The sequence below is a fragment of the Nymphaea colorata genome, chromosome 10 (genome assembly GCF_008831285.2).
Source record: "Nymphaea colorata isolate Beijing-Zhang1983 chromosome 10, ASM883128v2, whole genome shotgun sequence".
NCBI lineage: Eukaryota > Viridiplantae > Streptophyta > Magnoliopsida > Nymphaeales > Nymphaeaceae > Nymphaea > Nymphaea colorata.
In genome coordinates this window covers 18,513,764-18,527,516 of record NC_045147.1, presented here as the reverse complement: position 1 = coordinate 18,527,516, position 13,753 = coordinate 18,513,764, and the positions used below count along the sequence as shown (strand labels likewise).

At 39.0% G+C, this 13,753-nt stretch overlaps 1 protein-coding gene across 1 annotated transcript; it reads right to left on the bottom strand.

Moving 5' to 3' along the window:
- Positions 1-4,710: 4,710 nt before the first annotated feature.
- On the bottom strand, positions 4,711-8,627 carry LOC116262131 (peroxidase P7-like). Its single transcript, XM_031641234.2, has 4 exons — positions 8,336-8,627; positions 6,626-6,820; positions 5,369-5,534; positions 4,711-5,219 (listed from the first exon to the last, which is right to left on the bottom strand). The coding sequence occupies exons 1-4, from the start codon at positions 8,543-8,545 to the stop codon at positions 4,825-4,827; spliced, it is 966 nt and encodes a 321-aa protein (XP_031497094.1). The 5' UTR covers positions 8,546-8,627; the 3' UTR covers positions 4,711-4,824.
- Between the last annotated feature and the right edge of the window lie 5,126 nt (positions 8,628-13,753).

Here is a 13,753-nt window from a genome sequence, read left to right as displayed (position 1 = left end):
GAGAATGGGAAAGACGTGAAAGTGTGCAATTGCCTCTCATGTTTGTTCACGTTGAAAAATTTTGCTGGACTTGTTCCAGCGAAAAGGAGAAGGGATCATTATGTTGCACCAAAATTGGTTTTTTAATTGACGGCTAGTGAATCATGGGCTCCTAGTTAGTTTGCTGTCATCAGCAAAAAAGTGCAGTTTATAGGACAGCAATATATAAATGAGAAAAGTTATTCAAAATTATCAATAAAAAATAAAAAAGTTTTTTCATGTCCGTGTGGGCAAGGCAATAGCTCAGTAACTCACACCTAGGATGTGCTCAATTTATGAAAAAACACTCTGGATGACAATTGACATGACTGTATATGGGTCCTTTGGTGCTACGATGAAACCTCATACGGGTGAATCCGGATTCTGATAGTGATCGGCTCAAGTTTAATTTGGATGTGGGGAGCTTGGATACATATCATGGCCGCCTGGCAGTGATGAATGGAGATTTGTTCGTTTGCGTAACAAAGTAGTGCAGATGAATAATTGATGTACGAGTTAGGATCCAGTCCCTCTCACCACACAGCGACGGGTGCAGATGGTTCACTGCTTACTGATATTGATGTGATAGAAGAGGGTCCCCAGAATGCTCGGTCATACCGCATATTCCGAGCTTCATTCTGTCTTCCAGCTTCAGACTCCCGCCTTAATTACCCGGCAGTGATATAAATACTTTTTGCAAGTTTTTTCCAAGCAATAACACCCGTATTTATACATGGATACTGTTTTCGTACTGTCGCTGTCTTCTTTGAAGCCTATCTCATGACTGGGATTTTTCCTTTTCTGGTGTTGTGTTCACTTGAATGGAGTCAAGTTCCTGTAATCTAGCCTTCCAGGCATGGTATATTTTTGCCTGAGGACAATGTCACCGCTCCTTTGTTTTTCGTTTTCTCTATGAGAAAAAGGAAGGAAGAGTTGAAATTTTTTTACTATCGATCACGCCTCTAGTAATGCTGGTGACGTTAGAAGGATGAATTATTATTGACGGTTTGAATCACGTTCTTTCTGGTGAAGAGATTAATCGTCGTGAAAAGCTTTTAAACAAGATTCATTTGGTGGTAAATTTGAAAACAAAATGAGAAAATGGGTACGGCTAAAATTCATTCTGCAGACGACAGGATTTACAAAATATCAAAATTCCAATGCCATTGGTTGAAGATAAGGTTGAGAGGCGATCGACTACTCGACCTCCGCACAAAGAGCGATATATATATTTTTCTCCACAAAGGGCACATGGCAGGAATTAGAAGATATCAAAATCTCAATGCCGCTGAGTGAGGATAAGATGGAAAGTATACCGTGAAAGAGCCTGCATCTTTTATGAGAGGCACTTCAGTCACTGACCCTGGTTTCTAGGTATTGCATGTGGCGGAATAGGGGCTCAGCTCCTCTGCAATGTCATTTTAGATGTGCTTGCATTGGCACCGGCCGACACATAGTTCCACACGTTGAAAGAGACCGACCACCCGACCTTATTTTATTTTATTTTTTATTTTTTCGGTTTCAAATACCAGGCACGTCGATTTGGCCCCCGTAGCATGGACACACAAAAAGAAAAAGATTTTGAAAAAGAAACATGGTCCGGTAGAGGTAAACGAAGCCAAAAGTTAGAAATGAATAAAGTATTTGACAAGAATGACTCGTATGAAAGATACCTCGAACATCTTTTCTTCTTTTTTGTTCTTCGGGTCAAAACTGCTAAATATTGTGCACATACCTTTTGCAGTTTAAGAAAATAAATTATATAAAAATCAAACTAACAATCGGCCCTCATCACCCACCAAGGGCACTCCCTTCTACACTCCCTTCTACAATTAGACAACTAAGAGGAAAAGGTGCGGAGTGAAGGTAAATTTTACTCAGACGTCCTTGTTCCTGACATTTTAACAATATATGTTATTTTTCATAAAGCAAACAATTAAGAATAGTGATATAAAAATGCTTACAGGTGCGAGCGGCCATCTTGAATCCACAGAGATAATACCCAAAACCAAATGACATATATATGAAGTCAACTGTGATAAATACAGTTGACATCAATAGGTAGACAACGAGGGAGTGGTAGAATTAACCAGGGAAAACGACTGGTATGCGAACCAAGTGAGGCGAGATACAGTACGTCCTGGTATAGTTTACAAGTACTTTTTTTCTCTTATACTGTATTTTGAAGGCAAATACTAGGGAGCGAGACTCTGCGTCTGAAGCTCACAGTACAGTAGGAGGAGGAGGTCTGCTTTTCTATACTGATAACGTCAGAAAAGGGCAGTCGTATTTCTAGTGTATTTAAGTATCTCCACTGTAACACGGACATCAAACCAAACGTCCTAGCCCATACGTGTTCGTATAAAGGTGGAGAACCCCGTGAAGCCCGAGGGAGAATTCTGATTTTCACCCTTCAAGGCTTCAGCGTATAGATCGATGAGCTGCTTTCCCCGAGGCTGTGTTTGGTAGCAGGCCCATCCGTTGTGGTGGCTCGAGACTTATCAGCTGGGGTCTTTCAGCCACATCTACGATGGCATAGCAAAGGCAGATACGTAAACGTGTAAGAACAAACTGAGCCAGACAATTATGTTGATGGACTCCAACTCTGATCACACCATGGAATTGGGCTTCCCGAAGTTGCGTCTCACCTCCAGCGTGGTTCCTGCAGCTGCTGGATGCGATCCATGTTGATCATGGAGACCCCAAATTCCTTGAACAACTTGTTCCGGCTGTCGGCGAAGCAGGTGACGGTGGAATGGGAGGAACTCCCATCGTAGAGCACCTGGTCGGAGGTAAAAACCCATAAGCATGTCTCTCCAATTTCACCTTGTATGTTATAGTTCTTTTTCTGCAAAAAAGTGATACCCACTTAATTATATTGAACTACAATTCACCTGTATGAAACCCAAGATCCACCACTTTACGTATACACCTTGGGATCTCTCCTGAATTGGACATTAGAACTATGCATTAATCACAGAAATAGCGAAGCTGGTTACATGTTCGATTAGTGAATGTTTGGGTGCTCGAAATGACAAAAATACCCTCGTTTAGATCAAAAGTAGCCCCCAGCTATATATATATATATATAAGAAAACTTATGTTTCTATTTTGACCTGTTCATGGAGCAACGTGCCGAGTACGTGAAGTGTTGGGGCCGTGATCAACAAGCACCACACGCTCCCGAAAGGGACACAGTTTGGATTTCCAAGTGCACATGACCATGAAAACGAAATTCCAATTAATGCTGCTTCCCCTAAACTTTTGTTTCTGGTAAAATTCTATCAACAGGGGAAGGCATTAGACTATGGCTTTGTAAATCGAAGCATGTACCTAAAGCTCTGAAAGCGAGAGTCTAGACTTATCCCCAGAGAGCGCACGTGATCAAGTCTCATCGATCGCATAATGTTGATCTTCTCGTGTTCCGAAACCAAAACAGAGCACGACAAACCTAGTCTCCTCAACTTAGCTAGCAAGGAAAAGATAGCATGGTGCTCAATAAAAGTAGTCGTTAGAGGTCATTGTCCAGTGACTGGTAAAAGTAGATTAATTGCTGGTCAGGCCCCACGTATAAATGAACAAATATTCTCAACCGTAGATTGAAATGGAAAAGGTCTTCTCATATTGACAAAACGAGAGAGTTAATTAACTGCACAAAGATGTGGGGACGAACTTGTAACCATGAAAATTTCAAATGTTAGAAGATACATGTATGTTATCTTCGGTAGATAGCTAAGTTCAAATCATATACACAGACACACACTTGGGATCCATAGATTTTTCCGTCTTCAGTTTGGATGAAGAATTCCTCCGGCCATTTACAGCTCACCAATGCATCATGAGGTGTGTGTGTGAGCGAGCGACTGGTAGATACCAGACCACTTGGGTAAAGGATAAAGTCAAACCTCTTACATTCATGTTAACAAAAGTTTTAAACAGAATGCGAAGCTTTTAATGTGTTTATATACACTAATTTAATATAAATCATTGTTTACCTTAAGTCATTTTTATAAAAGTAATTGGTCTTTATGCTGTCAAAATTTTGATGTTATAAGAGCAGTTCATTTTTGTACTATTAAGAAAAGCATTACTTAAGTAAGAAAAAGACTAACTTAATCTATGTTTCTCATCAAATCACTCTTAAGATTATATCTATAAGGTTAGATTGTAAAAAAAAAAATGATAATAATTAATTTTAATAGGTCCTGTTTTTGTTTTTTATGATAAGGGGGTTTTGGGGCATGTTAGAAAATTTGTATTATATATATATATATATATATATATATATATATATATACCCTTATGACAAGGTTCCCCTAAGTTGCATTTGATTTTTTATGGGTCTCAGATTTGAGAGGATTTGAAATCCACAATTTCATCAAATTATGGACTTTAACATCCATTCTTACCAGGGATCTCAAATCCATGAAGTACCAATAAAACTCATGGACTTGAGATCCGATCCCACGAATGTCAGATTAAGATCGCCGCAGATATGAGATCTGCGGTCATTAAACTCAACCGGAGCACAAAATTAGAGCATGAAGGTGTTCTCATGAAGAAATTGTGCTTCGAACACAACATGTAGCATCCGTTGCTTAGGCATTCTCTTGTCTAGGGGCGATTAAACATTCTATTGCTTCGCATCGTTTTGAATTCTCTTTCTTTTTGGTCTGGCTTGAGACTTATCAGTTCCTTCAACCAAATCTTTATTGATTACGATGGCATAGCGTAAGGAGATACATATATATGGGAATAATGTTACAAACTGCTCACAGAGTCGCATAAGTTGATGTACTCTGTCTCTCAGGCCACGGAATTGGGCTTCCTGCAGTTGCGCCTCACCTCCAGCTTGGTTCCTGCAGCTGGCTGGATGCGACCCATCTTGATCATGGAGATCCCAAATTCCTTGAAGAACTTGTTCTGACTGTTGGCGAAGCAGGCGACGGTGGAGTCGGCGGAGCCGCCATTGTAGAGCACCCGATCGGAGCGGAAGAGGCCCCTCTTCTGGATTAGGTTCTTGTAGTAGTCGTTGTCGAACACGTTCTCCGTCTGCACGTCAATGGGGAAGAGGGTCGCGTCGGTGGCGCTATTGGGGCACTTACTCTTCAACGACGCCGCGTAGGAAGGATCGATGTTCGAGTCCTGGTAGAGTGCCGTGTTAAATGTCAAGCATCTGCCCTTCCCTATTGTGTGCCCTCCTGCACAGGTTGAAATGCGTTATATAAATTGGTTTACGACTCGAGTCCTTCGACTGGCTGATTCAGGCGAATCAGATGTGAAGCCGTCAAAAGAAGTATCCATGAATAACCAAACTGAATAAGTATACTAGTTGCGAAGCTGAACCCACCTGAAAGAACTATCATGTCATACTCTGAAAGTCCTTGCACCGAAAAATTCCCTATCAGCTCGGCGAGATTTGAGTCAGGGTTAGGAAGGCGCAGAGTGGCAAGATCTTGGCTTGCAGTTGTGGCGTCTTTTCTTCCAAGTGGAACTCCCCATGGCGCACCTCCCAACTGGTTTTTTTGCCCCCACCCACCGGAACGATTCAAAAGAAAGTCAATCACTAAATGACAGTCTTGAGAGACGCAAAGTCTCAAGAAAACACTAAGCAGAGGAACTTCGTTGTCATCAAGTTAAGCAGCAGTTAATTAGAGTTAAGCAACAGCTGTGAGAGTGTCGAACATGAGAATGCGTAAACGATGAATAGAGTCTGGCCGAGCGTAGTTTTGCACGTATTTGTTATCAATACTGTTCCTTTAAAACAAAGGTGAAATCCCACTGAAGATGAAAGAAATGACGTTGATAGGTTTTATTTGTATATAAAATTTCATGTGTTTGGACACTTGTACAAGAACCTTTTGCCTTGGAAAAAAGGGCCTGGATCATAAAACTCATAAAAAATACTCTTAAATAAAAGTTTACTATATATCAATCAGAACCTTGAAGACATACTTAAAGTTTTACATTAAAGACGATTGTCCGTAAGTAAACATTTAAAAGATTTCATGTAACAAAATAAAGTTGTGCTAACTATTCAGATAGGAAGTTTGATACAGCTTCCACCGGATTCAACTAATCGACAGAGTTTATATAATTAGATTCAAATTCAAGACTCAAAATGGGACCTCTTCTTTTTGGAACCAAATTCTGATCCAACTAATATAAGAGCTACCGTTCGTAACTTCTATGTAATCGAATTGAATCTTTATTGAATCTCAATGAAACATTAGAGTTGGATATTCAAACTCAAATTATATATGAAAAACTGCATACAGAATCAAATCCCACCAATAATCGAATATGGTTAAATGATTCTGTAATCTGATTGACGATCGAAAGCAATGGATCCATTTATATCGCTGCAACTCATGAGTAAAAAGTTTCAGGTACTATATGTTATTGTTAATTTATCTGCTTTCCAAGTACGCATTCGAGACAATAAAGGCAGTCAGCAGTCAACCGATGCAAAGGAGCCGGAGCCAGTGTACCTAGCGTTTGATGATGGAATTGATTACTCAGCAACTAAGTTAATGGTGCCCACAAATTAAGACGACGGCGACAAGCAAGCGGAGGTAAGAGCAAGTGAGACGTCCTTAATAATTACCTCAACGACGGCGTCACGGGCAGCAACGGCGAGGATGTCCGCGCAGGAGACGACCCCCGGGCAGGCCTTCTCTAACTGCGCCTTGATACTGTCGATGACTTCAAAGCCTCGGACTGAGCCATTGTTTGGAGGTGCTTCTTTCTCGGTGGTGAAGTTGCCTTCTCCCTGGTCCAACAGGATCGATCCATCGCACCCCTATACGTAAATACGCGGTCAGATTGCTTTGGCTTAATTTTGTAATGAATTAAACACAGAAGGAACTAGTTTAGAGAGCCCAAGTAGTTAGCTCACAGAATGAACATAGCCTCATACAATGAACTCCAATTCAATCCTTTTCGAACGGATTGAAAAAAGGCCGAGCATAGTAATCAGAAAGCGTTACCGCTCAGCTCCCCATCTTTTTCCTAACTACAAAACGATACTTGTGGTGCGTGTTCGCGTGCGATCCGGCCTTTACAGTGATACCGGCAATACCGTATTGGTTTGCTCACCGATACTTGTATTTATACATTGGCTCTAGTTTTAAACTAAAACTGAAATTACTGAAAAAAAAAAAGTAAAACATAATATACCAGCTTATACATATCTGTCATATCAGCTATACACCCCCGTATGAAGTGTTATTAATAATATGGGGTGCGAGGTCTATGCATTAGTCATACAACTGTGCCCGAGAGCGCGCACTCGGGCTCGTATAACGAACTTACATACCATCTGACATGTAGGAAAAGCCAACATCATCCGAAACCGCTAAAATTTAGAAATTTATTGTTTTATTAAATTTCCATAAATTGTGCACCACAAACTGTAGGTTAATACTGATCTAGTGATTATTTTTTTTTAATTTTAGCTAATAACAACTGACATACAACAGTGTTGAACTCTTGCGTGTGTATATGTGTGTGTACACATATATAAAAGACAATGCATGGTTTCATGAAAATTTAAAAATTCATCGTAAAAAGGGCCATAAACCATCACTAAAGCTACCATAAACCATTACCATATCATAAAAAGGCTAACATTAATATAGCAACTGTTTTAGCAATAAAATTTTATGCTTTAATCATCCAGCAATACATGGTACCATTATATATATATATATATATATATATATATATATATATATATATATATATATATATATATATATATATAGAGAGAGAGAGAGAGAGAGAGAGAGAGAGAGAAGAGAAGAAAAAGACCATGACTGCCAAGTGTCGTCGGATTGAATTTTTAAAAAAAATTTGTCATTAAAAATCTCACAAACTGTTGCTAAAAGTCTTGAAGAGCCGTAGCCAATTGAAAACGCTCTCCAATACACCTATCACGGTGGTTATTAACAATATAAAATAGAAAAATCTGTCCAGCAACACTGGGCAGCCGACAGTATATATATATATATATATATATATATATATATATATATTCCAACCATCACATCTGTAGTGCAGAGTGGATGTGATTAAATACAATGGAAAGTATGTTGTGAGCAGCCGGAGGAACCAAATGGAGAATGTCTAACTAAATATCGCCAGTGCCTCGCATACATGATTGGTGAGCGCGCATTTGAATATGCGAGTGTTTCATGCAATTGAACTGATATCAATTAATATCTAATCTATCAATCAATTTATCCTTGGTAATTAAAAAGAGAGGAGCGAGGGATATATATGTAGAGATTGGTAGGAGAGTTAGCTAGGAACTTGCATTCACAAAGCAGTCATGGAAATGCAGGCGCAGCAAGGACGCCCCCATGCGGGCTTCCTTCTTTACAGCTTCTTGAACGCCTGCTTTTATTATGGTATGCGCCTGAGGGCAGGAAGTGTAGTAGTAGTTGCTCCACAGGCTAGACGAGGAATCGATAATGGTAACCAACAGAAAGAGGACCGAGAAGATGAAGGAACCGAGGGCGGCCATGGCGGTGCGCTGGCTCTTGAGCCAACCTCAATATGAGAAAGGAAGGAAACCAAGGCGTGGAGGAGGACATGAAGAATAAAGGTGACGCTGGTATATATACAGAATAGGTATCTGCAAAAAGCTGAGCTTGATGGTGAAAGCATTTACTAAGTGGGGCAGTCTTGGTCCAAACCAATAGGGAAGACCATCAATGGCAGCGTTGTATCCAAGTGAGTACTTGTCTCCATTGATTATACAGAAAAGGCTCTCTCTCGTCTCCCCCCTTCCCCTCCGCTTTTTCTTTCTTTTTTAACCGACTTAGTTCTCTAGTACTTTCTGTTCGAAGATTATTCAGCAACCAGGAGGATGAAATGAATCCGCAGAAAACAAAAATTAAATGAAGGAAATTGTAGGACAGGGCGGCTGCATGTGCTTGGCAGATTTTAGAGCCGTGCTATCTCGTCCATGTCACAAACCATTAATCTTAAATACGTCTCTTTGAAAGGTCTAAACGTCAACATGAATTTCATATTTAGGTTTAAAGTTAAACCTCTCCTTCCAGGCCCCTGCTTTAAGCTTGAAACTTTCTTGAGGAAAGAATACAGCCAAGGCTGCTTGTTTCATCTTGTTCAAATCATCATTGGGCTTCTCCACGGAATACTTTGAAAAGTCATCTCCTCGGCGCTTAACAAGATGAAAGTTTCTCTATCTCGCCCTTTTGTTGATACATTTTGTTGCATGCATGGCCTCCATGCAGTTATTCCCTGATCAAACCAGACGGTTACTTGGCCTTCATCCGCACGCATGTAACATTGCCTTATGGGACTTAGTTCATCCCTTTCCATTAGGAAGCCAGAAGCCATCGATTAAAGCAAGCTTCTCTTTCCAGAGTTCATTCTGATATTCAAGCTTAATTACACCATTTGGAAAGGATTACCTCTGAATTGCACCATTAATTGTAAGCACAATCTGTGAGCCTGAATGGTTGACGACTCCTCGCCAAGATCTTTAAATGAGAGATGATTAGCACAGGCAGGCAAATGCTCTACGTTTACTAATTAGAGTAACATGGGATGAGATATGGTTCTAAATCTCATATCTTTGCAATTAAGTGTGATTTATTTCGTTGTCGACCTAGCGGTGGTTCACGATGTGTGGAAATCGTTTGTTACATCAATAGGGAAGTAGATACTATGGTATACACGTTAGAGCATCACTTTCTCCTTTTGCTTTATTTTTTTTTTTTAAAAAGAAAGCTAATTGAGGGATTATTCGTGCTCTCAGGAACGAATCCCCATAACAAACACTAAACAGGTGATTTGTATACATTTTTTTATAGAGTTTCACTACATGTATTTGATACCAATCAGACCATCATCCGTTAACATCATCTCCACGTTTTGATGGTTTGAGGTACAATTAACCTAGAGAACTAACCACTTCTCACAGCTGGATTGCGACCTAGTTACAGTGTAAACAGAAACGTTTCTGACAATGATCTATTGCTATATAGCCGACGCACTGATCGATCGGCCTATTTTGGTCCACACAGCTAGACAACTGGTTCTGGAAATTAATTAAAGAATTCGACTTGGGTCTATTTGTCACATAGTTGGATTGCATCCACCTCTAAGGCAATACTCTGAGATAAACTTCCCAAGATTTTTCGAGGAACTTGCATTTGGATGATCCTCTCCCCTTGATGTGACTTAAACACAACCTACACACACATCCCGACTTGTGGCCAAGCAAACCTGATCGATGCCCTTGACTACAAAGATAGTTTCTTTCAGAAGGAAGGAAGTACTGTGGTTAATGCGATCGGGATGAAAAAGCCACGTACTTCCAAAGGTGGTTCTGGAACACAGTTTCTAGAAATTTCATGTGAAACATATGTAGGTGGTCTCTCAAACCAAAAGGAAGAAAGCAATTCCTTTTTCATGGGGAAATTACTAAAGAAATTAAACCGTCTTCCTTTCAACACAGCAGATCGGAACTTAAAATCTTCAAGATAAGAAACAGGTGGCATCAGCCAGGTTCCGCTTGAGTAGTGGTAAAAGGGAGTGCCAAATTAGGTTAAATATGTTTAATTTACATTTTTTATTCTTTTGATAGAGGCTTTGCTTTTGTTGGCAATTAGTAAATAAGGGACTCAAAATATTCGTGTTAGGAAGCACGAAAAGGTATGCTTTTTTATATTATTCTTACAAGTTAACCTGGACGGAAAAAACTAGATTCTGGTCACAACTGAAGAAAATCAGAACACTTTAGGCTTTCAACAATTAATCTCTCTCTCTCTCTCTCTCTCTCTCTCTTCTTGAAATAGTTGTCGTGATCCATTGTCATATCAAGGTCTAATTACTCAGTTGAAAGCATCTTTTTCTTGAAAAAAAAAAATTATTATGGTCCATTGCTGTCAAGTTCTAATTTCTCCATTGAAACTGTCCATATTTTATAGTAACTGCGTACTTCTCATCTCCTTCAACTCACTGGATGATTTTAACTACTAGATACAAGGCATGACAATTATCAGCAAAACCGAAGCTCCTGCTATAAAAGTTAAGAACATGAAGCCTATATTTTTAAAAAAGAAAAAATGGAACCAAGCACTGAACCCTATAAATGAAGAATTCCCGGAGGATGAAGACACATACATACATTATTGTTAAGCTACAATGACAATGGCAGTAACAGAATTCCCATAATCATCCCGAACTTATCCAATGTAACAGTTCTATTATATGTATGTATGATTATTTTCCTTCCCCAAACAAAAAAGGAAAAGACAGGCCATTTAATAAGCTTATCTTCTAAGCGGTCGGCGTTATATATCAATTCCAAGTGCTTATCAATGAATTTAATTCGAGACCTACTCGCATATTGCTAGTGGCCTCTTGCCTTTAACTCCGCAAAACGTGTCTTCATCTAATAGACCAAGTCCAAAGTGACGGCCCTTTCGCCGGATTTTCTGTAACGTCTGTGATTGACGCGTATTAATTGAGAGTCTCATTTGAGCCTTGGATAAGGCCGTGTTGAAGGCACGTTCTTCCTCCAAGAAAGGGATACTTAATAAAGGCAAAGTGGCTAGGTACACCAAAGGCAGGTGTCACAATTTATTTCATGGTTCGCAATGGCCACCAAAATTCAAATAATGCAACGATAGCCGCCAAGATTGTCGGTAGCCTTTGATCTACAAGGACAAAATATATTACGAAGGAGTTACGCATTCTCTTCATTCAGTCAACACCTCCCACTTAGACATTGATGTGCATGTGAAGAAAAAAGATATCATTTTTCGGTTTTTCATGATTTTGTGAGAAACAATTAGGTGTACTTGAGGTTTTAGCAATAGCAGGAAACATATCCAAGAGCTTGGTATTGTTAAAGATGAGCGTATAGTTTTTCATGATTAGAAGAAAAGAAATGAGATTTCTCCTTGTTGGTTCTTTGCTGTTAAAAAAGTTTCATGAGAGGGACAGAAAGATAGAGATATTCATTTTTTTCTTTTGCCTTCCTGTTTTCAACTAGCTTTGGAATAACATGAGGGGACATGAAGCAAAAGTTAAGAAATAGCAAAACGGCCTCACGAAATACAGAAAAAAAAAAAAATGAGGAACGTAGGACAAAAGCCCATGTCAAGAGTACTGTTAGTTATTTTAACTCGTTACCAATACAAAAAAGGTATATATGAAACGGATGGAAGTGTATTGCTGATAAACACCGCAAAAACTTGCGCGTGTTTTCATGACTATACTGACATATTTGGCGCGTTTCCTCGCACCCTTGGCCGTTCTATCCCCCAAAGAGAGACTTTGAACCTTGCAAATTTCGGACTACATATGCCTAACTTCTCTTTCCCATGTAATCAGAGTCCGCCCTTCTTATCCATGAGCCAATTATTCCCAACTAAAAAGTTGAACGAGACTACTCTCATATGTGAAGAACTAGCGGTTTTTTTGGAAAGTATAACCAAGTTTAAAAACACTTTTTCCTCAAATTGCAAAATTAAGTCACTTTTTGATCTAATTGATATTTATTTTATATGGGTTGAAAGTACTTTGTGTGTGTGTGTGTGTCTATATATATATATATAGACACACACACACACACACGCACTAAAACACAAACATCATTGGCATATTTTTAACCACTTTGGCTTAATTAACACATTCATTCCCTTCTCATATTAAGCATATCGAGCGCAGTTCAACCACATGTATAACCTCTTTTACCATTAAGACATTTGATAAGAGAAACATTATACTTTTGGAAAATGGTCCAGAAATTCAACAATCAAATACTAGACATAATCAAACAGCATTTTATAGAAAAAAAAATCTTGAACTCTTGAAAATACATACGTTCAAAAAACATTATGTTCTTGTTCGGATGAATATAGTTTGAATATTAATATTCTTAAATTCTGTAAACAAGCATTGAACGCAACCATAAAACAAGAACATGGAGTTACTGGAATATAGTTCTTGTCAAATGCTCTATCAAAGAAATTCAACAAGCACATTCGAAATCCAAGTGCGCCATTCCCAAAGGCTAACAACAATTCTAGGGACAACTGAAACAGTTCTATCATTGAGGAGATAAGCTCTTCATCTTTTCCCTGTCTTTATTTTTCTGATAGGTAAGTTGTTTACATATCAAATATAGTGAATTGCTTTTTTTTTTTCCTAAAATAAGGAGCGCACCTAGTAGTACCAGAACTACTCATTAAGGGCCCTACTTGATAAAGTGAAAACCACAGGTAAGATTTGATCACCACGTATTATAAGGATACCACCAAACATCAAATTAAAAGTCTCTTTTTCAAATTGAATGTCTAAGGATTGAACCCCATATCCTGGTGCATGAATTTCCTGTTGGCTTGTGGATTTAGGGCATGAACCACTGGATAACACAGCCATTTGTTTTGTGCTTCTTTTCCATGATTGATTGACTGTTCGTTTCAGTTATTCCCCAAAGGAAATTATGACTATAGTAAAATCTACATTTACGTAGGAGATAGAACGGATAACACCTATGTCACATAGATACGGGTATGAAAAAATGTGTATGGATACGACATTTTCACCAATCTTAGTATGATGGTACGGTGGACCGTTTGGCCCACCCCTGAAAAAAATCCTAACCACTACCAACAAATTAATCTATATCAACCAAAGACATTAAAATGCACCTTTAAAACAATCTCCGTAAATTCACCCAAAACCCCAT